Here is a 25,098-nt window from a genome sequence, read left to right as displayed (position 1 = left end):
CCGCGCACGCCCGCCGCTCGTTGGCTGCTCGTCCCACTAAGCCCACCTTACTCAGCAAACGCTTCCGGCGCTCTGGTTTACGTCTGGCGTCCTGGAGCGGCCATTGGCTGGCGCGGGGATTGCCATGGAGACCGCGGCTCCCGGCAGCCTTCGCGGCGCGCAGCTGCTTCCGGAGACGTGTCTGAGGGGGCAATGGCGGCCGCGGGCTCGGGCGGCGATGGGGACGAGCTCTTCGACGTGAGGAACAGCTTCTACATCGGGGCCTACCAGGCCGCCATCAACGAGGCGCAGCGCGTCAAGGTGCGGGTGAGGCGGTGCCTGTCCCTGTCCCTGCACCTGCACCGGCCGCCGCGGCGGGCGAAGGCGCTGACCTCGAGAGCTTCTCGTCCCTGGCTGTGCTCGGTGCTCCTGCGGTGCCCCGGTGGGGGGGGGGCTCCTGTGGGGTCCGGTTATGGCCGTGCAGGTCGCTGAGGGCGTTTCTTGTCTCCTGTCGTCCCTTCAGCCGTCCAGCCCGGAGAAGGAAGCAGAGAGGGATGTGTTCTTGTTCCGGGCCTACATTGCCCAGGTGAGGCTGGGAACGCTGCGTTTCCCTCGGGATAACCTGGCTGCAGCTTGTGAACCCGAGCTCAGTTCCAGCCTGGGAGCAATCCTTCCTTCAGCGCTGGAAGTAACACGTTCCCTGACACTGGGACAGCCGTGACTGCACTGCGATGTGTGCAGGCTCAGCGTGACCCCGGGCGGCCTCCTTGGGGGGTCAGGGCTGTGGAATTCGGCTGCGGTCATAGAGCCTGGTGTGAGCTGTAAAGCAGAAACTGGCAGTTCCTGGTTGCTCTCACTGAGGTTTTAAGTTAACAGCTCTGCCCTGCACTCTCACAGTCACAGCTTTGTCTTTGTTGCCTTTCACAGAGGAAATACGGTGTTGTCCTGGATGAGATTAAAGCCAATGCTAGTCCTGAGCTCCAGGCAGTGAGGATGTTTGCAGAGTATCTTTCAAATGAGAGTCAAAGGTAAGACTGATAAGAAGTTGGACCTCGAGCACTGTCCTACGAGGAATCTGCTTCCATGGGGAAGTTTCTTGTAGAAGTGTGGTCTTTATTGGGGTTTTTAGGAGGTTTTCCAGTCAGTCTCCAGTTCAGAGTTGTCAGGGTGCTTAGTGATGAGATACGCCCAAATTCTCACCATTGCTCTTTGTAGGGATGCAATTGTTGCTGATTTGGACAAGAAAATGGCCAAAAGCGTTGATGTGGCCAATACCACCTTCTTGCTGATGGCTGCTTCCATCTATTTCCATGACAAGAACCCGGACGCGGCTCTGCGCACTCTGCACCAAGGGGAGAGCCTGGAGTGGTAAGTGGAACTCAGCTGGCATCACGGAGCCTCTCTCGTGGCTTGGAAGAGGTGCCCCATGAATGGCTGAGGTCTGGCTTCTCTAAAAAGCCTTGAAACCATTGAGAAGCTCCTTTGAGGTTTGCCTTTTGGAGTAGGAAGTGATTTGGTGCTTGTCCTCCCGTATCAAGTCTATTGCTCCCTTGTGAAACTTAAGAACCTGCTTTATTGATTCAAGGGTGTTCCGAATTGCTGAGCTGAGCATTGTGTCAGTGCAGCGAGGGAGCATGGAGCCAGCTGCCCTGCTCCCCGAGCTGGTGCCCCACAGCAGGGTGGTTTGTCCTAGGGTACTGGGAGAGCTAAAGCCTGCAGCTGTGAAAATCACTTTGCTTTTATTCCTTGCAGCATGGCCATGATGATACAGATTCTTCTGAAGCTTGACAGGCTTGATCTGGCTCGGTAAGTTTGTGTCTGGTTGCTTCTTAATGGTGCTGGGGTGGGCTGTGATAAGGGAATTTTCAGCACCCAGCCTCCCCCAGGGCACAGCATTTTAACCCCTGCCATGGCGAGAACAACTTGTGTGTAGATGTGGATGTGCTGCAAAAGAGGTAATAGAGCTGGATACAGCTGAAGGAAGAGAGGGACCCCCAGGTTTAATCCTCCCTTCAGCAGAATGTGGTTTGAATCTCAAGTCCTGGGTTTCTGGCTTCCCGTAAGGAAGTAAAACAGGGAAGTCTTTCATGGATTGCTTCAGTGAAATATTAAGAGGTGTTTATGGCATTATATTGAAGAGCTGAGAGAAAAAAGCACAGCCTTTTTTTTGCCTTGTGTGACTCCCACTTTTCCTTCTGCAGCAAGGAACTTAAAAAGATGCAGGAGCAAGATGAGGATGCCACGCTGACTCAGCTGGCAACTGCCTGGGTGAACCTGGCCATCGTGAGTGTCTGAAATGGGGATCCTTAGCCTTCAACATGGAGAAACATCACTCCACAGCTTGCTCCTGCTTGCTCTTTGCACATCATACTTTCAGAAGAGCATGCAGTGGGTTTGCTGGGTTGGTTGGTTGGTTTTCCCCTTCCTTCGAGTACACAGAAAATACTGGCAGCTGGCTTCACAAAGTGCCTGGGTTGATTGCCAGTCTTTCAGCTGCGCTCCTTGGCCTTCAGCTCATACAGGGAAGGGCTAAACCACACTTAAATAATTCACAAAGCATTATAATATAAAATGGCAAGTGCAGCAGTACCAGCATCCAGACCTTGCAATTAAATTCCAAGAAAGAAGTGTTATTCTTTGCTTAGAGCAGACTGTCTTTAAGAATGTTTGTGAATCAGACAAAGCCAACCACAGCCCAGATAATGGAGTGATTGAAAATTAGTCTCCACAAGTTCAGTGAAGTCCAAGGTTAAGCAGGACCCAACCTGCTGTACCATTCAGGTTTCCTTCTAGTGTTCACTTGGATTTGTTAGGGAATCTGTCATGCAGACCCCCTGCCTTGCCATAGTGCATAGCTGATTTTCCTTAAGGTCTTGGTTTCCTCAAGTGATCCCACCTCTAACTGGTGGACACCTCTGCCTGTAGGACCTGCCTGAAGCTTTTTTGGAAAGCCAGGTACCCACACCTGTGTTTAATTATAAAAATCTCATTCATAATCTAATCCCATGAATCCATCCAACACCTGAAGTGGTTCTTCTGAAGTGGTTGTTTTTTTCTGTTTGAATGGAAGCTTGGATCTTTTGATCCTTTAAATAGTTCTTAATATTCCATATTTTTGCATTTCTTTCATCTGTGTTCTGCAGTGATGTGTTGTGGTACAGGAGCTCACCTGAATGCCAGCTGCTGGCAGCATTGGTTCTGACACTCTCCATGCCTGTGCTTTGTAACCCTAGGAATGAACTTTGTGCCTGGTCCTTCAGCCATGGCTAGAGCAAACAGGCTTCTTAGCAACATGGAGTGAAACCGAGGGTGTTTGTCTCCTCCCTTCACAGGGTGGTGAGAAGTTACAAGATGCTTATTACATCTTCCAAGAGATGGCAGACAAATGCTCCTCCACCCTCCTGCTGCTTAACGGGCAAGCAGCCTGCTACATGGCCCAGGGCAAGTGGGACGATGCAGAGGGAGTGCTTCAGGAGGCACTGGACAAGGTACTTCTGGTTTTGCCAGGCAGATTTGCTCTCTGGGAGGCACAGAGTTAAGCAGCATGACCTTCACTGTTAAACTTCATGAACATTGCAACACATTGATAGATATGGCTACGGTGGTTGCTCTTGATACCAGCCTTTGCTTCTACTCTGCCTTTTCCAGTGAAGTGAGCTGTAGGTTGGGCACAACTGGTTCTTGCAGAACTCTGCTGGTTGGTACCGTTTGTTGCTGTGGAGGTAAACGGACCAGATGGTTGCTCTTGTTTGCAGGACAGTGGCCATCCTGAGACCCTGATCAACTTCGTGGTCCTGTCACAGCACTTGGGCAAACCCCCAGAGGTGAGGCCTGTTTTACTGTACTCACCAAGCAGATACAATCAACCTGCTCGTGCTGCTGTGGGCAGGGTGTGTTCTGAGGGCTTGTAACTTTGCTTGGGCTTGCAGTTCTCATCAGGATCAGCATTAACAAAGCAGAACAGTTCTGGGGGGTGGGGAGTTCTCATCTTCCATAAAGTGTTTGTGGAAATACAGATGCTGCAGACAGACGGATGGACTTGAGAGGAAGACCTGGGTGGAAAAGAAATGGCTTGAATTCCAAGTTCAGTCCTCACTGACTGTTCTCTTGAACACACTATTTAAGGTCTAATTTTTAAACACAGGGTATGCCCAGTTCTTACTGGTTTTAACTGGGGTTGCTAATGTTTGGGACACTGAGGAAATCGGGTCTGGACTCAATGTAAATTACCACATTGAAATGCGATGTTTGAAACTCTTGGCTTCTCCTCCTGTTAATATTGAAACTTCTCTCATCCCATCAGGTTACGAATCGCTATTTGTCACAGCTGAAAGATGCACATAAGAATCATCCATTCATAAAGGAGTATCAGGCAAAGGTACAAGTTCCTCTCTAATATAAAATGGAATTTATCATGCCTCATACCAGTCTCTGATGGGGCGAGTGGATTCTTTACCAGCAAACCTGACTGCAGGGGGAGGGTCACTGCTCTTTCTCTGGCACATCACTTACCACAGCAAATTTCCTAGCCCTTGTGGGAGATGTTGGGAGCCACAAGCCAGATGTTAAACAAAGGAGCCAAATGGTCATATCTTGAAAGAATTTCTCTGGCATATGGGTTCTTAATCTTGTTACATGAGATTTTGTGCTTAAATAGAGGAAACATGCTTCTGGGGAGGGAGAAAGAGGGATTAAGGGAAAATGGAACAAATTGAAAACAATTGAGAACTGAGACAGGTGATCTTGCTGCTTAGAATTCCTGTTGCCTTAGTGAGCTGTGCTAGTGATGATCTCTTCAGCTCCTCCAGTAAAGTTCAAGGTTTGTTCATTCTATTCCTGTTTCTGGTTTGAAGGAGAACGACTTTGACCGCCTGGCCGTGCAGTACGCCCCCAGCGCCTGAGGAGAGGGGAAGGAGGCTGCAGACCTGCTCTCTGGTACCTTGGGAACTGGGGTTGATGTGCAAAAAAACTCCCTGGTAACACAGAAAAATGCTCTCTGCAAGTTGTCTGGCTTCTCTCCATGTGGGGAGGGTCTCGCAGTCCAGTGAGATGCTGTTAAACCTGTATATAACACGTAGCTACTTGAATTTGGTAGCTGCAAAGCCTGTGCTCTGGTTTACCTGAGTCCTGAACTCTGTTTAAACTGCAGTGCAAATCAAGAGTGTGCAACACTGTACCTTAAACATTCCTAATAAAGCCTTTTTTGGGTCCTTAATTTCTGGAATTCAAGTAATTCCACCCTAGGATGGAGCCCTGTCATCTGGACTGATGTGGGAAGAGTATGAAGGTTAATTTTAAACACCTGCATTCAGTACATGGATGCATCCTGAATTACGGATCTTCCAGGCTGACTGATGACTCCTCCTTTAACTTTTCCACTGGCAGAAGCACACTCTGCTGCTGGGGTTACTGCTGGTGAGACAAAAACCTTCCCCAGAATAAAGCTAAATCCCATTGTAACAGGCTCAGCCTTAATCTTACATTGGTAAAATGCAGCAGCTCGTATGTGGAGCCAGGGAGCTACCTCCTGCGGTACACATGGAGGTCACTGCTCACTTTTGCAGGTGTGGTGGTTGTGGAAGGTAATGTGACTGCGTGTGCTGTGGCTCCTGCCTGCTGTTCACAGGACAGTGCTGCTGTAGCCACGATGCAGAGCACAGAGTCTGAGCAGAACCCTCAGCTGGGACCTCCTGACCTCTGATGTTTGAATTATCTTCGGAATTACCATTTGGGTCGCCTTTGGGGAGGGGGAGAAGAGGGGTTTGTGCTACACTCTGAATGTGGCTGACGACGTTTCCTTTGTGCCCACCTCGCCTGCTTGCTCTGAAAGGGCTCATTGTCTCTCCTCGGCGGGTTTAGCCAGCAGCTATTTTCAGTGAGGGGTTATTCCTGCTCTGGGCCTGGATGAATGTTTCCTTTGTGGAGCTGTCTGAGGGAGCTGTGAAAGGGGCTTCTGTGTCCGGGGCAGCCATTATCTACTTGATGGGCCATGATAAATTGACTTAAAAACATAAACAATAAAAGCAAGGGGCAGCAGGAGCCAGCGCTGTTCCTGGCAGGAGGGGAACATGGTGTTCAGGCCCCTGAGAGGAAGGAGTTGGTGTTTTCTCACTGCTGCCCAATTCGAGAGGTTCCAGGGAACTCAAGGGCACAATGGCTGTGGTCAGAGGAATGGCTGTCAGCGAGATGAAGCTCGTTTCTATTTTGTCTTTTTCTCTCCCTATCAAGCTGGTTCATGTCACAGGTCGTCGGGGGGCCTGTGCTGCTGCTGGTTATTCTCCATCTCTTGTAGTATGGATCCCCCAGCTGCAATTTAGCTGATGGTTCTGGGGCAGATGGACACAGCTGAAACCAAACCCTGCTGAGCTGCTCCAGGTCCTGCTGTGCCTTGCCAGGAGCCAATTCAAGTGCTGGTATTTTAGGAGACTCTTCATCTTAAACTCGGGTTTCTTCCACTGAGCCCAGTGTCAGGCTGTCTGTGGGGCTGGATGGATCACTTTGAACACATCCACAGTAAAATTCCCCTTCTCTGAAGCAGCAGCAGGCTGGGGTGGGAGCTGCCTGCCTGCTGCAGGAGGCACTGGAACAAGTCTTGCAGCGGGGGACCTTTTGGGAGGGGGTGTTTGCAGCTTTCAGGTGCATCTCACGATTCCAGAGCCTCTGCAGCTGCAGCAGATGCCCAAGTAGAGCTGTTGTAGGGGTGGGAGCTCCCAGTTGCTGTGTGAGGAAGGGACGAATCTGCTGCTGGTTGCAGGCTTTTGCAGAGAGGCAGGGAAAAAAGAGAGCTGGAGAAACGTTTCTCTTTGCATCTCATTTACGGGTGAAGATTTAGTCGGGGGTTTGGCTATTGGGGACTGCAGGAGCTCTGCGTTGTGCACTGCGGGGAACTTCCAGCCTCTGTGGCTGCCCGAAGGGTGCCCCTTGGCAGCAGAGCTGCTTCCCCAGGTCTGTCATCACCTGCCATGCCTCCGCACTGAACTACTGGTGCTCGTCTGGGGTTCTCGCTGCTGGAGCGACTGCAGCCTCTCGTCCCGGCCCCGTCCTGCGGCGGTGCCGCCGGGCAGCGGAACTTCATTCCGCCGTTCCGCGAGCGTCCGTGCTCATTAACGGGCTCTGATGAGCCGCTGCCCCGCCCCGTGCTCATTAACGGGCCGCTAATGAGCTCCGGCTGCGGGGAGCGCAGCCCGAAGGGGCGGCTCTTAGAGCCCGGTAACGGCGCGGGGCGGGGGGAGCCCCGGCCCCGGCCCCGTCCCCGTCCCGCCCCGCCGAGCGTGCGCGGAGCCGGCGGGCAGCGCGGCCGCGGGAGCGCCATGCGGGCCCCCGAGCCCATGCCCGGGTACGGGCTGCTCCTGCGGCGGGGCTACCGCAGCCTGGCGGCGGCCGCGCGGGGCTGCGCCGACTGCGGCTGGGAGCTGGCGCTGCGGACCTGGGCCGAGAGCGCGCAGCTGCGCTGGGGCGAGGTGCTCCTGTGCGCGCTCGGAGCGCTGGGCTGGACCGCGCTGCGCCGCGCCGCCGCACGGAGCCTCTTTGGGGTCAGTCCCGGGCAGCGCGGGTGCGGGGGGCACCGGGGCTGCGGGATGGGATGGGCCGGGATGGGATGGGGGGGGGAGGCTCCCCCTTCCTCCGCGGCCGCATCCCGCTGCGGAGCCCCCCCCTCCCCTCCGCGCTGTGTGCCCGGCTCCGGGGCTGCCGCTGCCTCCCTCCCGCGTTCCTGCGCCTCGGCCGTGGGCTGCAGGGAAAATGCCCGTCCCCGGTGCAGCGGTGACGAGCGCGGCGAGGGGCTGGAGGGCTGCGGTGCAGCGCCGGGCTGACCTTCCTGCGAGCGCGGGGGTGCCGCGACGGGAGCCCCCGCACGGCTCTGCCGGCCGCGGCCCCCGCCGGGCTACGGCGGGGCTGTGTGAGGGGCAGGGGGAGCAGGATGTGCCCCAGAGCGGGGAACGGCTCTGTTTAATTTCGCTCCGTGAAAAGCGTTTGTCGTGAGCAGAGACCTCCCCTCTCTGATGGCTCAGTCCCAGCTGAGCCGATCTCCTCTAGGCTGCTTTCCTGGAGAGATGCGGGGTGCTTTGCTCCACGATTATCCTGGCCCTGATAGGACTCGAGGGGCAGAAGCAGGGGAGATGCGGTGTTTTGGGTCAGGGGATTGCTGTTGGGGATCCCTTCTCTCACCTGTCTGTGACGATGGTGGCCCAAGGCCTTGAGCATGGAATCACAGAATCAGCCCGGTTGGAAAAGGCCTTTGAGATCATCAGGTCCAACCATTACCCCAGGACTGCAAAGGCCACCGCTAAACCGTGGCTCTGAGGGCCTCGTCTGCATGCATCCAGCGTGATTCCCTGCGGCTCCACGGGACAGGCCCTGTCCCCGAGCGAGCTGCTTCCCTGGAGGTAATTTCCTTTGTGCTCCAGTTCCTTGTGCCAGGCTCACCTTTACAGAGCGAGTGGTGGTCAGAGAAGGGGAAGAGAAGCTCTTGGTGGTGTGGAGCCCGCTCAGTGCTCCCCGAGGACACTTGGCAGCTTGTCCCAGTGCTGAGCCGTTGTTCCCTCGGAGAAATGGGTCACTTGTAACTGCAGAAGGGGGGAGGATTTGAGCTGGTTTCTTGTGGCTTCATCAGCATCTGCGTGTGTCGCAGGGATGTGCTGCGGAGGGAACTGCCACAGCATGGGTTTTCTGCCAGCAGATAGGTGGCAAGGGAGCAGCAGGGAGGGACGAGGCTCTCTCTCTATATATATATGTGTGTATATCCCAAGTTTTTCTCTGTTGTTTCTGCTGGAGTTGCTCTGGGAAAAGGTGCTGATCGTGGCTTGTTTCTAAACACTCTGGCAGTGTTTAGGAAATCATTTGCATCATGGAATGGTTTGGGTTGGAAGGGACCTTAAAGCTCCTCCAGCTCCAACCCCTGCCATGGGGACCCCTTCCACTGGAGCAGCTTGCTCCAAGCCCCTGTGTCCAACCTGGCCTTGAGCACTGCCAGGGATGGGGCAGCCACAGCTTCCCTGGGCACCCTGTGCCAGCGCCTCAGCACCCTCCCAGGGAAGAGCTTCTGCCTAAGAGCTCAGCTCAGTCTCCCCTCGGGCAGGTTCAAGCCATTCCCCTTGGCCTGTCCCTACAGGCCCTTGTCCCAAGCCCCTCTCCAGGTTTCCTGCAGCCCCTTTAGGCACTGGAGCTGCTCTCAGGTCTCCCCTTCAGGAGCCTTCTCTTCTCCAGGCTGCCCCAGCCCAGCTCTCTCAGCCTGGCTCCAGAGCAGAGCTGCTCCAGCCCTTGAACTCACTCACAACTCTCTTGTGTTGGAGGCCCCAGTTGTGTTGTATTTATGGTCCCTGTATGGCAGGAGTAGAATGAGGTCATTCCAGAGGAAAGTCAGGGAGAAGAAAGACCAGTTTAACCCCGGGAGGAAGCCTCTCCCCTGCACAGGGCATCACTTCCCAGTGCAGGCTCGGAGAGCATCTGTCCTCACCTTGAACCTCTTCATGTTCCCTGCAAGAACTGAAGCCCTCCCGGTTACCAAAGTGCCCTCAGAGCGTGGAGCTGCCTTCCTGCACGTCAGCTATAAATAATGAACCTCACCGCGGGGACTCTCGTTCCCTGCATCTGAGGAGGAAGTGACTCTCACCACAAGCCCTTGATGCTCTGCACTTAAATTGCACCTCACTTAGCTTTGGCCATGACCGCTCTGCTGAGGAACGGGTGCGTTAAAGGCGCGTTCCTCTTCCTGTGTTGTCTGCGTGGCCCCATTCTGATCAGTGGGATCAGAAGGGGAGGTAGGCTCCTTGCTCTCTTCTAGCACCACAGCAGCACTGAACCCGCACCATCTTTGTCACAGGAGGTCTCCCGGTTGGGTCGTGCCTGAGGGAAGGTTTGGTTCGGATTTGGAAGTGTGGGCTGGTTGCAGCAGCTGGGGCCCGTGTTAGAGGTGGTTTTCCTACCATCCTTAGAGCAAAGATGGATTTTGGCCTGTTGCCCCTGAGCACCGCTGTCCTTGGTGTGACCCTGTGTGGAAACTGCTGCTGCAGGCTCTGGGGAGCCTGATTAGAAAGCAGCAACCTGAGCATCTCTGTTAATGAAACCCCCTGGAGGCAGCTGAGCCTGGCAGTGCCCAAGCCAAGCGCCGCTGGAATGGGAGCAGGCAGCTCCGCTTGGGAAAGGCTTGGTGGAGCGCCTGGAGCTCAGCTTGCCGTGCCGCAGCCTGCCCTCGCAGGCAGGTCCTGAGGGGTGCAGTGGACTTGAACCGGTGAGCTGGAATAGCTGTGGCAAGGCTGGGCAGACACTTGCAGCCCTAAACTCCCCTGAGTTATCTTTGGTGCTTGAAGCTGAGGTCCCCAGAATCCATAAGTGAGAAAAATCCACTCTATAAAATGTTATTTGAGGGCTTTGGGCAAGGGGAACGGCTTTAACCTGCCCGAGGGGAGACTGAGAGGAGCTCTTAGGCAGAAGCTCTTCCCTGGGAGGGTGCTGAGGCGCTGGCACAGGGTGCCCAGAGAAGCTGTGGCTGCCCCATCCCTGGCAGTGCTCAAGGCCAGGTTGGACACAGGGGCTTGGAGCAAGCTGCTCCAGTGGAAGGGGTCCCTGCCCGTGGCAGGGGTTGGAGCTGGAGGAGCTTTAAGGTCCCTTCAACCCAAACCGGGCTGGGATTCCATAAACAGCAACCTCTGAACCTGGTGGTGGTGGTCAGGCATCGCCTCCATCCTTACCGGCTCTCTGCCTTTTCTCTGCGGTGGGTAAATGTTCCCCATTTTGGGGCACACGCCAGCGAGCTTGCTCTCTTAGTGGGGTCAGGATCTGTAGGACATTGCAGCGTCCTCTGCAAGGAAGAGTGTTGTGTAAATGGAAAACTATGCTGTGCAAAGCAGGGTTTCCATGCGAGCGATACAGCACTGCCCCGGAAGGACGTGGAAGCTGGAAAGCCACGGTCCCCATTATCCCTGTCAGAGCTTTATGCAACTTTCCTCCACCCGATGGGATTGTCCAGACTGGTTCTTCCGAGCCCCAGCACTGGATGCATGGCTTGAGGGGGGAAGTATCACTGCCCCCACACCGGCCGCCCAGCGCTGCTCTGCTCCGAGCAAAGGACCCGACGGAGCCTGGGTGCTGCTGCCATGGCTCATCCCGCTGTGCTCCGCCTGCTGGAAGCACAACCCCTGGACACCGAAGGGGGGAAGCCACAACAATGGGTCCTTTCTTCACCCCGTGGGGTGAAGCTGCTGGGAGCGGGGGCTGCGTTCCCCGTGTCAGCAGTGGGGCGTGAGGAGGTTCTTCAGCCGCGCTGCGGCTTTTCCCTCTGGGGGCCAAATCGCACTGCTTGCAGAGGGGCTGAGCAAGGAATGGCAGCTGCTGCCCTGCTGCTACTGTCACAGCTCCTCCTGCTTCATGGTTATCTAACGCAGCGTCCTGGTGCCTTCACCACTGTGCAGGCAGGGAAGCTGAGGCATCGAGCGGCTCAGTGCATGGTGCTGGAGCAATCCCTGCGGTGCTCAGTGCATTCCCCTCTCATGGTGGGCTTGGGTCTGCAGACTCCAGGAGACTCATTTGTCATGGAATCCCAGCCTGGTTTGTTGGAAGGGACCTTAAAGCTCCTCCAGTTCTAAGCCCCTGCCACGGGCAGGGACCCCTTCCACTGGAGCAGCTTGCTCCAAGCCCCTGTGTCCAACCTGGCCTTGAGCACTGCCAGGGATGGGGCAGCCACAGCTTCCCTGGGCACCCTGTGCCAGCGCCTCAGCACCCTCACAGGGAAGAGCTTCTGCCCAAGAGCTCAGCTCAGTCCCCCCTCGGGCAGGTTCAAGCCATTCCCCTTGGCCTGTCCCTGCAGGCCCTTGCCCAAAGCCCCTCTCTGGGTTTCCTGCAGGCAAGGATTGTCTTCCCCTTTACAGAGCACTGATGTTTTCTTGCCTCTTCCCTTCTATAGGTCCTGTGCCCCATCCCTGCTGTGGTGGGGGGTGGCAGCCAGTCCAGGCTGGGTGCGGAGGGGACAGAGCCCGTTGGGGTGGAAAAGCCCCATTGCAGCTTGGAGCAGCCCCAGGCCGTGCTGTGGGGAGCTGAGCCGCTGCCCTGGAAGGGGGCAGGAGCTGTTGGCTGCTGCCAGGGTTTGAATTGGAGCTCTGCTTGCTCATCAGTATCATCTGCATTGAGTAAAAGCCGATGTCAAGCTGCCAGCTCCCGGCTGAGGGTGCTCCGTGCCAGCCATTCCTTTGTGTTCCTCTGGGGAACGCGTTGTGCCCGGGAGCCAGACGCAGCTCGGCTGGGACTTGGCCGGGCGCTGGTCCCTGGGCTGGGGGGGTGGCAGCAGCGATGGGGGCAGGCTGGGGGGTACCAGTGCCCCTGTGCCCAGCCTCCGTTCATAACCCATCCCTGCCAGGTCGCTGCTGCTGTGGCTGGGTGTCGATGTGAGGGCGCCGGCTGCTTTCCTCTCGTGCTGGAGGCTGTGAAAAGGGAGAGGAAAGGAGTTTGCTGTTTGCTGCAAGGAGTTGTTCTTTTTCTGACACTCAGCAGAGCTGTGGGCAGCGACAGCTTCCATTCGGTTTCTCTTTGCAGCTCCAAACTGCTCCCGGTGTGCTCTCACCCACTGCTTCGCTCCTCTCCTCTGCCTGTGTGGTGATGCTGTGGGGGAACAGGCACATCCCCCAGCGTGGGCAATTGTGCAGGTGAATCAGAAGCTGCCTGTGAAGGTTTGCGTGGGGGTGACAGGGAGGAGGAGGAGGGCGGAAGAGCGGGATGCCCTTCCAGCAAAGCCCTGCGCATTGCTTGCCAAGAGCCTTGGGCTCTTTCAGCCGGAGCCAGATCCGCTGCTCCTGCCGCAGCACCCGTCACCCCTAGCAACAGGCATCGCTGCTCCGTTGCCGTGGCAACAGCAGCCGGGTGATGGGAGGACATCTCCCACCTTGCACATCTCCCACCTCCTGCATGGCGTGGGCTGGTCTGGGCCTCTCCTTGGCTTGTGCTTCCCTGTGCGAGTGGTCCAGGTTTTGGTGGGGGCTCACCAGGGACATTACTTTGTGCCCCCAACCCCTGTGTGATGCTGGTTCTCTTCAGTTCCTTCTCTGTGTCTGCTCTAGAGCTAAGTCCCATTTCCACAGTGCTCAGGGAACAGCCTCAGATGCCCCATGGCTGTTGAAGGGAGGAAGAGGAGGGTCTCTCCAGGGCTTGTCATTAACCATCAGGGTTAAAGCATCTCTTGAGCATCAGCCATCACAAGCTGGAGCAGGATCACCCTTCCCTAGGTTTTGCTTTTGCTCCAGCCTGGGAGCTGCTGCCATGCCTGCAGTGGGGCTGTTCATGCGGGTGGTATGTGCCTGCCCCGTGGGTGATGATCCTTGTCTCTGCCCACCCAGGGTGGGAACAAGTGATGTTCTTCCCCCTTTGCAGGTAAGGAGCTGAGGTGCAGAGAAGCAGGGACATGACTTGGCTGGTGATGGGCAGCAAAGCTGCAGCAGGGATTTGAGGCTGAGCTCAGCATCCTAAATTGAGCCCAGCTGAGGAGGGCAAGGGCTCTGCAGCTTGCTGTGTGGCACGGTGAGCTGTCCCCATACGTGAGCTGCTCCTGTGCTCTGCTATATGGAGACACAAATAATTCATGCTTTCTGGGCTCAGGGCTTTCTGGCTCTGCATTATTCATTCCCCCTTCAAGCTTCCTCCTCTTTTTCCTCCTGTGGCTCCTGTTGGAAGGAGCAGCGTGCCCCTGGTCTCAAGGAGGATGGCCATGCTGGGACTGCGAGGTGCATGTGGGAGGCCAGGGCTGGAGGGGACGACTTGGCAGAGCTTTGTGGGGCTGCTGCTTCCAGGGCTGACCCGTGCTGGGAAATTCAGAGCTCAGAACAAAGCACTCTGAGGCTGGGATAATGCTTGGAGTGGAGTCCTTTGACAATCTGATGTGGAGAGGGGCTAAAAGCCAGAGCAGCCGCTGCCTGGGGACAGCTGGGGCCTTAATATAGCCTTTGAGCATCCAGGAGCCGGGAGGTGCTGACCTGGGGCAGGGTACAGAGGGTTTGCAGGCGTTTCGTTGTCATCTGGAGCGGATCTGGTCTCTCTCTCGGGCGTTATCTGCATTTCAGGCAGCGCTGGTTCCCCCTGGAGCCCGAGCTGGCTGCGGCCGCGGCTGACGCGGCTCTGACACGCGTGTGATGAGGAGCAGGAACGGTGCCTGGTGCTGCTCAGCTGCCACGGGGGGGCCCGGCGCTGAGGGCAGGCTCCAGCATCGCTCGCTCCCCGGCACACGGGTTGAGGTGCAGGACGGAGCCGCTCCAGGTCACCCCTGTGGAGCCGAGGCTCCTCAATGCTGGGGCTTTGCTTTTGCTCTCATTTCCAAGCTGCCCCTGGCCTGGCGGCCCCGCTCTGCTGCAGCCCTGGAGCACGGGCTGAGGAGCTCTTGTTCCGATGAGCAGAGCAAGCGGGAGCTGCGCGGCCTCCCGGCCCGCGCTGTGCCCGTGTTTGGGAAGGTTTCCTCCTGTTTCCAGCCCTGACGGCTGGGAGGGGAGCTGCCAAGCACGGGGGGACACCAGCGTGTCCAGGAGTCCCGGAGGGGGTCGGGTTGAAGGGACCTGAAAGCTCCTCCAGCTCCAACCCCTGCCACAGGCAGGGACCCCTTCCACTGGAGCAGCTTGCTCCAAGCCCCTGTGTCCAACCTGGCCTTGAGCACTGCCAGGGATGGGGCAGCCACAGCTTCTCTGGGCACCCTGTGCCAGCGCCTCAGCACCCTCCCAGGGAAGAGCTTCTGCCTAAGAGCTCATCTCAGTCTCCCCTCGGGCAGGTTCAAGCCGTTCCCCTTGGCCTGTCCCTGCAGGCCCTTCTGTCCGTGCTGGTCAGCACAAAAAGCTGCTTGGGAACACGAGTGAGCCCAGAGCGCCTGGTGCCCCAGCCTGGTCTCACCCATCACCTGCCCCGCTGCCCCCTGCCCCGCTGCCTGCCCGTGCTGGGAGCAGCGTGTGGTGTGCGAGGGCTCTGCAAAGTCTTTGCTTCCTCAGCTGAAGGGCTCTGCTCCGGGGGCAGCGCTGCGGGGCCCGGACGCACGGGGCAGCGCCGGGTTCCTCCTCTGGGTCTCCCTGGGCTGGATTTTGATGTTCCGAGTTCCCGTGTTCTGCGGAGCCGGCCCTGGCCAGCGCCGCTCCTGGAGCGAGGGCGCGGAGCTGTGCCCGGGCCCTGGGACCCCGGCTCCTGCCTTCCCTGCAGGGCTTCCAGCCGAGGCTGGGTGGAAGGATCTTCAGCCTCTGTCCAGAGCCTCTTTGACCTCCTTGTTCCTGTCTCTTTGCCCTGTGTGAGGATGCTTCTGTCCTCTCCTTGCAGCCCTTTGGGGAGTGGTGCAACTTGCGGCCGAAAGATGCTGCCAAGATGCCAGAGAGTGCCTGGAAGCTGCTTTTCTACACGATATCCTGGTCGTATGGCATCTACCTGCTCTTCTTCACTGAGTACCCCTTCTTCTATGACCCACCATCTGTCTTTTATGGTACAGTAAGAGCCTGGGAGAAGTGGGGATGGATTAAGATGTCCAGGTTCATAGGATGTCTGGGTTGACCAAGGGAATGGGAGTTGGGGTGAGCAAAAGAGAAGAGCAAACCCCTAAATTGCCTTTCCTATGATGCTGTGGGTATCATAGGGCACAGCAGGCTCTGCCTGTTCATTTCGTTAGAGAGAGAGTCACCTAGTGGCTATGGCAGGGGCTGGGATGTGTCAGGGGAAGGGGACCCAGTAGCTAAAGCAGGAGAGAAGTAAATCATTGAATCCCAGACTGCTTTGGGTTGGAAGAGACCTCAGAGGTCACCCAGTTCCAACCCCCTGCCACGGGCAGGGACACCTTCCACAAGCCTCCTTCAACCTGGCCTTGAACAATTCCAGGGCTTCTCTCTTAGGTCTAGGACTGGGAGTGGGTCTGATGCCAAAGCAGTGTTTGGGAGCCAGGATTCCTGGGTTCCCTTCCAGCCTTCGCCTCCTTTGCATCTGGGATGACCCGAGAGGGGCCCTGAGTGCAGTGAAGTGCTGGGGCTGCCTGGGGCCTGTCTCTGCTGTGGGCAGAGGCTCTGCGCTCACTGGGGTGCCTCTGTCCCACCCTAGGCTGGCAGAAGGGCATGGACGTGCCCACGGACATCGCCATCGCCTACCTGATGCAGTGCAGCTTCTACGGGCACTCCATCTACGCCACCGCCTACATGGACACGTGGCGCAAGGACTCGGTGGTGATGCTTCTCCACCACGTGGTCGCGCTGACCCTCATAGCCTGCTCCTACGCCTTCAGGTGAGGCCCTGGCTGTGGCCCTGCCCCTGGGCCAGCAGAAGCTGTGGCTGCCGGTGCCCACCTGCATCCCATGGGCTCTTGTTCGGCTCTGCCCTCCCTCCTTCCGCTGCCTGCACACACCGCAGCGCCTGGGAGCCCTTGCCCAGTGCAGCACATTGCTGTGCTGTGCCCTGCCAGGTCCGGCTGTCCAGGTTGTTCAGGGACTCCATCTTCTCCCAGTGCGCTGGACTGTGGGTGCTGGGTGCTAACATGAACCCATTGCCCCATGCATCTCCCTGCTCCTCTTTTTTCCTGCAGGTACCACAACGTGGGCATCCTCGTGCTCTTCCTGCACGACGTCAATGATATCCAGCTGGAGTTCACCAAGCTCAATGTCTACTTCAAGCACCGGGGGGGTGTCTACCATCGCCTCAACGATGTCCTCTCCAACATCGGCTGCCTCACCTTCACCATCAGCTGGTGAGTTTGGCTCATCCCGCTCCCCACCCTCCTCCCCAGCTTTTACAGTCCCGCCGGTGCCTCGGGGCACAGGGCTGGGTTTGCGTGCATGGAAACCAGCCCTAAGGATGCTTGGGATGAGGTTCCTGCAGAGCCTGACCCCATGCTGGGCTTGGAATCCTTCTGTAGTCACTTTGCCGTCTGTCACCACCGAAGTGCCTGTGAAATCTGGCTTGCAGCGTGACAAATGACCCCAGGGGAGCAGGAGCTGTTGCCATTTTCCCCCTGGCTTGGTGTGAGCAGTAAGAAACACTTCTGCAGGGAGGACACAGGGCTTGGGGCTGTCCCGGGTTCCAGCCTTGCTCTTCCTCCTGGGGCAAGGCGGGAGGGGAAAAAGGGTGAAGAACAGAGAGGGGTAACGGCACGTTGTCTCCTCCTTTGTCTCCCTCCTCCCTCTTTGAGGGGTGGCAGCAAGGTTTGAGGCAAGGAGAGCAGCAGAGGTTTGCAGTGATCCGCTGGGGATGCACAGGGCTAAGAAAACCTTCCCGCTCCAGTTGAGATGATTTGCGGCTCGGACCTGCCTTTACCCTGGCAAAGCTCTGCCTCCACCCAGCCTCTGATGCCAAACCTTCTCTGCCCACGGAAACTGTATTCTCCCTTCAGAAGCTGCCCTTCCACAGGGTCTCTGTGGAGCCCTGTCTGGAGCCAGACCTGGAAAGCCAAGGCAGATGCCAAGAGCAGGGACTGTGGGTGCAAGGGGAGGGGTGAGGGCTGCCTGCGGGCAGGAGGTTGTGCTGGGGATGCTGTGCTGGGTCTCTCCCCTCTCTTGGGATCCCTGCGGGATGTGGAACCCACCCTGCTCCCTCTGCCCTGGCAGGTTCTGGTTCCGTCTCTACTGGTTCCCCCTCAAGGTGCTCTACGCCACTTGCTACTCCAGCCTCCAGTTGGTCCCTAATATCCCCTTCTACTTCTTCTTCAATGCTCTGCTCCTTGTCCTCACTCTGATGAACATCTACTGGTTTCTGGTGAGTGGGGGGAGCTCAGCAGCCCCTGCACTGGCTTCTCCCTCCTCTGCTGCTCCTGCATGGCGCCCGCTGCCTGTCTTGGGAGCAGCTCAGGGGACTGCAGGGGGGGGAGGAGGGAAACTCAGGTCAGTGCCTGGGGGGCTGCTCCGTGCTGGAATTCCGAGTGTGATCCATGGGGAGGGGGTGATAACGGCAGTTATCGCTGCTAGGCTGGAACTTGATGTGGTGTAAATGCTCCGGTGCCCCCTGAAGCCTGGGTGGTGGTGGGGGGGGGTGTGCAGAAGGGGTGGACTTGGAGGTCTCATGGCATCCAGCACAACCCTGGGCACAGCAGGGTACATCCGAGTTCATCATCCTGTGGGAATGACACAGGTTAAGGGCAGTTGCAGGAGCGCTGCTTCTGCAAAGCAATGGCTTTGGCCATCCCAGAGCGATCTTGCCTGGCCCTTCTTGGGCTCAAGGAGAGCAGAGCAAGGTCCCACTTAGCAAATGGGAGTGAGCAGGCTGGGAGGAAGAGCTCTGAGCCTTGGTGTTCGTGGCTGACGGTGTCTCTCCCCCGCAGTACATCGTCCTGTTTGTGGCCAAGGTGCTGATGGGGCAGATGCAAGAGGTGAACGACGTGCGGGAGTACGATGTGGAGGACAGCAAGAAACCCACAGCGGCCAAGAAGAGGGAGGCTGGACTCCAACTGCCCAATGCTCTGAAAGAAGGGTATGTGGCAGGGGGTGGCACATGAACAGCAGCTGTGGGCTGGGGAGGGGATGCTGGCAGAGACCCAGGACCCTGGAGCTGCTGTCAGGGGTTTCATTGCTGAGCGTGAAGACAGAAGATCTCTTGACACAGAGTACGGAACAGTGCTGCAGGTGTCAGGAAGGGCTCCGTCTCCATGCCAGGCCCTGTGGGGTGTCTGTCCGTCTCTCTGTCCCATGGATACTCACCCAGCCCTTCCCCTGCTCGCTGTGTAGGGCTGGCTCTGTGCTTGAGGCTGCCGGCTCTGAGCAGCGTCTCTGCTTCATGTGGTGGGCAGAGCCTGGCAGGGCAGGTCTGAGCTCAGCACTGATGGGGGGGGCAGGTCTGAGCTCAGCAGTGATGGGGGGGGCAGGTCTGGCCTCAGCACTGATGTGTGGCAGGAGGGGGGGCAGGTCTGAGCTCAGCAGTGATGTGTGGCAGGCGGGGGGGGCAGGACTGACCTCAGCAGTGCTGTGTGGCGGGAGGGGATCAGGTCGGTGCTCACGGCCCCTCTGCTCTCAGCAGGATGCACCTCAAGAATGGACTCGTGAAGGACAAGCGGTTGTGAGGGGCACGCGGCCGGAGCTGGGGCTGACCCAGGACTCAATCCCAGCACGAGGAGAGCTTCATCCCTGCCAACCCCTTCACCCCCTGCCCGGAGCCGGGGAAGAGGCACCTCTGACAGGATCAGGCCCCTCCTGGGGCTTGGCTGTGCCCAGGCTTCTCCTGATGCCCGTGTGCTTTCTGTAGCCAGCCCGTGCTGGTTCAGCTGAGGCTGGTGGCTTTGCTGGTCCAGGTAGGATTTGGAGCTGGCTTTAGGTCCCCTGGTGTTTCTTCTGTCGCTCCATCCCTTGGCTGTTCTCAGTCCCTTTGTGATATTCCCTGTCTTTACTGTTGCCCCCTCCCACCAGCCCTTCCTCAGCAGCCCCTGAAGGCTCCTCTGCCCCAGCATCGCGCTGGGGAAGGGAAAGGTCCTCTCCCGCATGGGCAGCACCATCCCAGGGCAGGGGAGCCTGGAGCCAGCTCTTCTCTAGCTGCTGAGCAGGGACTAGGGGTGATGTGGGGCACCTCTGAGCCTTCCTCCTCAGGAGGGGTCGCTAATGCAGAGCTGCCCACATCTGCCCGGAGGCGCAGCACAGCTTCCATGAGTCAGTCTGCCTGGAAACCCAGCCCTGGGGCGTTAGTGCAGCCTCCTGGCCTGTCAGATGAGGGCCAGGAGCTTGAGTTTGCTTATAAAGCCAACGTAGACCTTAGAGTTGCTAAAAAAGCCAGCCCCAGTCCTGCAGGGTCCCGTGCTGAGGGGTCTCCAGGCCCCCACCCATCAGTATCTGCTTGCTCCCGTAAAGAACAAACAGTTCCTGCTCCTCCCGTTGGTTTTCCAGGCAGGGCTGGCCGGAGCCTTGTCCCGAGGCCGTGTCTGTGCTGGGCAGCCCCATCGCTCTCCCCTTGCAGGGCCAGGGCTGCTCCTGTGTCTGTGCTGGGATGTGCAGCTCCCTCCCAGCACGAGGGGGGGGATTCAGGACGTTAATCCCAGTTCCTTGTGGTTTTGTTCCGTGTTTGGGCGCTGCGTTGAGTCAGCTCCAGGCTCCTGTGAGCCCTGGGGAGAGCTCCTTGGGAAACAAGAGAGCAAAAGGTGACTTGTGCTGATGGAGCCTGGCCCGGGCCCTGGGATCCGGCCCTCCTCACCCGCCGCCGTCTCTGCTTTTGTTCCTTGGCTTTCAAGTGGGATTTGCAGGAAGGAGGAAACGAAGGGAACCGAGGTCCCAGGTGATGCCTCATCTCCCGTGTGGAGAAACGGGACTTGATAGCACCGGCTTCAGCGTTCAGCTGGAAACTCCATGTGTGACAGCGGGCTTGCTGCCTGCAGCCCTGCTGGCACCGGGAGAAAGGGGCAGGGACCCGGCTGGGGATGGGTGCTGATGGTGGGTGCTGATGGCTTCTTGTGCCGCCCTGGGGCTGTGCTTGTGGGCAGGGAGCTGAAGGAAGAGTTGAAGGGTGCTGGAAGTTGATGGCCTTAAGAGAGAAGAGTTGGATGCTGTGATTGAGAAAACAGTGCGGGAGCAGGAGACCGGCTCCGTGTCTGGATCTGGGTGGGATGTGTGGGGAAGAGCAGCCCCTTCCCCGTCATCAAGGACTTTTGTTGGACCCGGCTGGTGTGGAGATAAAGGAGATTGCAGGAGCTCTGCGGGAGGAGCAGCCTCAAAGGGTTAAGAGATCTGCGGGAGCCTGGAGGGATGCTCCCACCCTCTGCCCAATCCCGGGAATCCCTCGTGCTAATTGAGCACTCACCGGATCAAAGGCTTCAATCGGGCCCTCGACACCGCCTGGCTTCAAGTCCCCAGCCCCAGCTGCCCTTTGTCTGCAGGAAGGAGTGCAGCAATGTGGCTTCTCCCCGGCTTTCGGGCCGGCCTGGCCTGGGCTCTCCTCGGCGCGGCGCTGGGCTCCCAGTTACGGCTGCAGGAAAGTTTGCTGTTAAAGTCCCTGGGTTTGAGCACCAAACCCAGCCCCAAAACCCACGCTCCTGTGCCCCCGGTGCTGTGGCGGATCTTCCAGAGCAGGAAAACGCTGCCTTCCACCAGCAACGACCCGGGAGCTGCCTGCAGGGTGGAGGAGTTTAATGTCCCCGGCAACATCGTCCGTGTCTTCGCTGACCAAGGTACAGAAACGCCCTGGTTTGGGTCCTGTCTTTCGGAAGCTCTTCTCTGGGCTGAGGTCTTGGCTTCCATCCTTCCTTGGCTGTCTCTTGGGTGCACAGAGGAGAGGCTGGGGGAGGACAGGGCAGTGCCCAGGCACTGAGGTCTCAGCTCTGGGCCCTTTGGATGCTGCAGGTGATGATTTACAGCTAGAAATGGTCCATGGATGAGGGTGTGGAACTGTGCGAGGCTCTGTCCTGGAGCCACCACCCAGTGGTGCTGGTTTCATCCCAGCTGACCTGGCCCATGGGGCTCATGGTGGTGACGCAGCTCCTCCATCCGCTGGGATGTGGGTGCAGCAGCACCCAGCATGGGGCAGGGACAGGTTGTGGCCATTTGGCTCAGTCCCTCCTCCTGTTTGTCTTCCTGAGGCCCCTCTGTGCTCTTCCCCTTTACCCAGTTGTCCTCTGGGTCTCTCCTCTTGTGCTTCCAGTTTTCCAGTGAAAAGCTCGGGCTGGCTAAACCAGGCAGGTTCCCAGCTCCTAAAGTTTGCTGCTGTTTGCTCTCCTGTCCCCTCCATCCCAAACACCACCACCCCCCCCCACCCCCGGCCTGGGGAAGTTAGAGACTGGGAACAACGTGCACCAAGATGTTAAGTAGCATCCAGAAGTGGTGCTCGAATGGCTCTGTAGCATCCTGGTGCTGCAGCCCAGGCCGGCGTTGGTGCCTCCAGCCCTTTCTGAAGGCCGTGCCATGGGGCTGCCAGCTCTTCCTGCAGCTTCATCACCTCCAGCCAACGTGTTTGGCTGCCCACTCCTGTCAGCCCCATCTTCTTCTCACTGTGCAGCCAAGAGCTCCAACTGGAGCTGCTCCTGCTCAGTGGAGCAGGGTTGAACCTCCCCCCCATCTCTTTCTCCTTCTTTGTCAGGCCACTTCATTCACCACGGGCAACCCCCAGGGCTGCTGTGCCTGCAGAAGCGCCTGTACTTTAACCTCTCCGTGCTGGAGGAGGGTGAGCGCTTGACCATGGCTCAGCTGGAGATCAAATTCAGCCACAACTCCTACCCTAGCCCCAGCCAGCGGCAGGGCTTGGACCTGAGGCTCTACCGCAGCTCCTGGCTGCCTCTGCGGGGGACACCGGCCCCCGAGCACGGCCAGAAGCTGCTGGTGGAGCGTTCCTTTGAGCAGCTCCACAAGTCCCTTGTGTTTGACCTGAGTGGGGTGGCGAGGGACTGGAGAACGCACAGCAGGAACCTGGGCTTGATCCTGGAGATCGCGGGGAGCGGTGGCGATGGTGCCGCGGACCTGGGGAGCGGTGGCTGCACCAGCATCAACTCCTTCCTGGACACGTCCCTCCTGGTGGTGACCCTCAGCCAGCAGCAGTGCAGAGCTTCCAGGAGGAGGAGGAGTGCTCAGTCCCCCCCCATCACCCCCAGCAGCCTCTGCAAGCCCCGGCGGCTCTACATCAGCTTCAGTGACGTCGGCTGGGAGAACTGGATCATTGCTCCCCAGGGCTACCTGGCCAACTACTGCCTGGGCGAGTGCCCCTTCCCGCTGACCGCCGAGCTCAACAGCACCAACCACGCCATCCTGCAGACCATGGTGCACTCACTGGACCCCGAGGGGACCCCCCAGCCCTGCTGTGTCCCTGTTAGGCTCTCCCCCATCTCCATCCTCTACTACGATAACAGTGACAACGTGGTGCTGAGGCACTATGAGGACATGGTGGTGGATGAATGCGGCTGCAGATAGTGGCATGTGTGCTGCAGGCCCAGCTGGAGCTGTGGATGGGTGTTGGAATAAATCCAAGTGTGTTAAATCCCCCCTGTGCTGGTATTGAGGGAGTTTCCCATTGGTGCAGCCCTTCCGTTGATGCAACCTCCCACTGGAGGTGCCCTTCTCCATGCGCAGTTTGGGGGGGGTCTGGCACTAAGGGGTAGGTGCTGGAGGTGTGATTTAGTAGGAGCTGGTGCAGCTCCACCGCACCTCCTGCGGGGTTATGATCAGCTCTGGTGCTGGTTCCATACCCTGTTCTCCACGGGTGATGGCAGCATCAGGCCAGGAATCCCAGACCGCTCGTGCTTGGGCTGAGCTGCTGCTGGTGCCAGCGAGGAGTGCGCAGCCGCAGGGCTGCTGCTTTCCGGCTTTTTGGCCGAATACTGTAGATCTGTGCAAACAGAAATTACTGTTTTTAGTGAACTGCTGCTGGTGCTGCCCCTGGGGAGGGGATGCAGCAGCTCCAGCCCTGCTGCAGGAAGAGGGAATGTTGTCACTGCAGGAGCTGCAGCTCCAGGTGACTGAATCCCTTCCTGCAGGGCAGAGCCTGGAGTGGGGAGCACCAGGTTCCCTTGCTGGGGTAACTGGGGTGGCCATGGGAGCCCCAGGCTTGGCTGAGGATGGGGTTGAAGCAGTGGGAGGTGATGCTCTGGTGCAGAGCTGAGGTGTAGGGGGGGAACTGCTCCCTCCCAGCCTGCTGCGAGTCCGGGTTTACCTCACGTTGTGTGAAGAGTGATGAGACCGGGGGGTGGGTGCATCCCTGTGCTGGGGGCTGGAGCCTGAGAGCAGCCAAGCATCAACCCAGGGCAGCCCTGCTCTGTCAGGCCCCACTGTAGTTTATATGTGGTTCCAGTTTTCATTTGGTGCCTGGGGGGAACAGAAGCAGAATCTACGTTAGACTTGAATTCATTGTCTTTAGATGTGAACCTGAGCCCAGAGCCCAGCTCCTGGTTAGTTTGTTCGTGTGTTGCCTCCCTGCTCTGCTGCAGTATTCCCTTCCCCGCGGGGAGGCACTACAGGTTTAACCACTGTCGGGGCTGCTGAGGAAGGGGGGTGCTGTCCCCTGCGAGGGGGTTTCTGTCACCACCCTGGCATGAGGAGCAGAAGCCCAAACCAGGAGTAGCTCCAGGACTGTAGCTGTGTAGCTTACCCATGTTTTCATGCCCCACTGTTTCTGAGTGGCAGAAAGGACCAGAGCTCCACTCTGCTTTACTCCAGTGGCTGAACAAGAGTGATGCTGAAGCCCATTTCAAGCACTCAAATGGTTTAAGGGCTTAGAGTAGGACTTGACCAAGGCAAAGGGAAGCAGGAGCCCTTTCTTTCACTTTTAGAATGTGCAAGATTAAGAAAACCTGTTAGTAAGTATTGTACCTGTGCTGCGGCAGACTGCCTGAAGGCCTCAGCTTACTTAACACATAATAATGCCATCTCCTTACCTGGTTCTACAACCTGATGGATGGCAACTGTCCATCTCCATCCGAGACATAAGGAGGTGGGTTACAGTAACCAGACATGGAGATGGCCTGGAGTAGCTGCACTAAGCTCACACACAGGGCGAAGCCCAGACACTGAAGCTGCTCCCAGGCCTGGGTAAAAGCCATTCCCATGTGCACTGGAGGAGGGAGATGTTCCAGGCGGGACTGGTCACCTCTGGAACCAGCCTCAGCCTTTGGTAACACCTGTGGCTGCCCCTGCACCTCACACAGTCATAGACCACCCTAGGGCTCACAGGAGCCCCCCTTGAGCCAGAGGAGGGGAGGTGGGAGGGCATTTAACAGGAGTGGTCACAGTTTGTTGCTTACCCATGTTTGCTCTGCACATCCCCACTTTTGTACTAGTCTGTGTTAAAAACGAGTAATAAACTTGAGGTTTATACAATCAGACTAAGTTTTAATGAACGTTGCATGATTTCATCATTGAGAGTTAGGGGCCACCTCGAATGCAAGAGCTGTTTATTAATATTTTTATTGATGACAAACAGGTTTAAAACAAACTGAGACAAAATCAAAAGAGTTAACACCGTGCTAGCACTGATGTCTGGATTTATAAAACTCAGAGTAACTGCTACAAAGGAAAAACCAGCACAAAGCAGAGGCAAGCATTCCTGTCAGTGAAATAAAGGGGGTGAGGGGAGAGGAAGGGGGACGGTACTCAATGGATTGCATTGCACAGAGGGTACAGCTTCAACCTATCAGAAACGTCTACGCAGCTACGCAGCCTACAGAGGAAGAAAATTAAAAAGCCCTTCGGCAATGTTAATAAATAAAAGAGTCCATCTCACAGGAGGAAGGTGGCCTCTGGC

At 57.5% G+C, this 25,098-nt stretch overlaps 3 protein-coding genes across 3 annotated transcripts; all 3 read left to right on the top strand.

The window, feature by feature from the left end:
• The first annotated feature begins 140 nt into the window (after positions 1 to 140).
• Positions 141 to 5,194, top strand: COPE (COPI coat complex subunit epsilon). Its single transcript, XM_065699838.1, has 10 exons — positions 141 to 300; positions 503 to 565; positions 907 to 1,007; positions 1,195 to 1,347; positions 1,732 to 1,785; positions 2,181 to 2,262; positions 3,312 to 3,467; positions 3,735 to 3,803; positions 4,283 to 4,357; positions 4,833 to 5,194. The coding sequence occupies exons 1-10, from the start codon at positions 193 to 195 to the stop codon at positions 4,878 to 4,880; spliced, it is 909 nt and encodes a 302-aa protein (XP_065555910.1). The 5' UTR covers positions 141 to 192; the 3' UTR covers positions 4,881 to 5,194.
• A 2,043-nt stretch (positions 5,195 to 7,237) lies between these two features.
• On the top strand, positions 7,238 to 19,208 carry CERS1 (ceramide synthase 1). The gene is made up of 7 exons (XM_065699832.1): positions 7,238 to 7,511; positions 15,250 to 15,409; positions 16,015 to 16,195; positions 16,493 to 16,654; positions 17,511 to 17,658; positions 18,221 to 18,369; positions 18,913 to 19,208. Exons 1-7 carry the CDS (start codon positions 7,290 to 7,292, stop codon positions 18,953 to 18,955), a joined length of 1,065 nt encoding a protein of 354 aa, XP_065555904.1. The 5' UTR covers positions 7,238 to 7,289; the 3' UTR covers positions 18,956 to 19,208.
• A 710-nt stretch (positions 19,209 to 19,918) lies between these two features.
• GDF1 (growth differentiation factor 1) lies at positions 19,919 to 24,679 on the top strand. The gene is made up of 2 exons (XM_065699831.1): positions 19,919 to 21,043; positions 21,949 to 24,679. Exons 1-2 carry the CDS (start codon positions 20,767 to 20,769, stop codon positions 22,770 to 22,772), a joined length of 1,101 nt encoding a protein of 366 aa, XP_065555903.1. The 5' UTR covers positions 19,919 to 20,766; the 3' UTR covers positions 22,773 to 24,679.
• Positions 24,680 to 25,098: the final 419 nt, after the last annotated feature.

The sequence above is a fragment of the Lathamus discolor genome, chromosome 21, assembly GCF_037157495.1.
Source record: "Lathamus discolor isolate bLatDis1 chromosome 21, bLatDis1.hap1, whole genome shotgun sequence".
Taxonomy (NCBI): Eukaryota; Metazoa; Chordata; class Aves; order Psittaciformes; family Psittacidae; genus Lathamus; species Lathamus discolor.
This window is presented reverse-complemented; position numbering and strand designations above follow the sequence as displayed.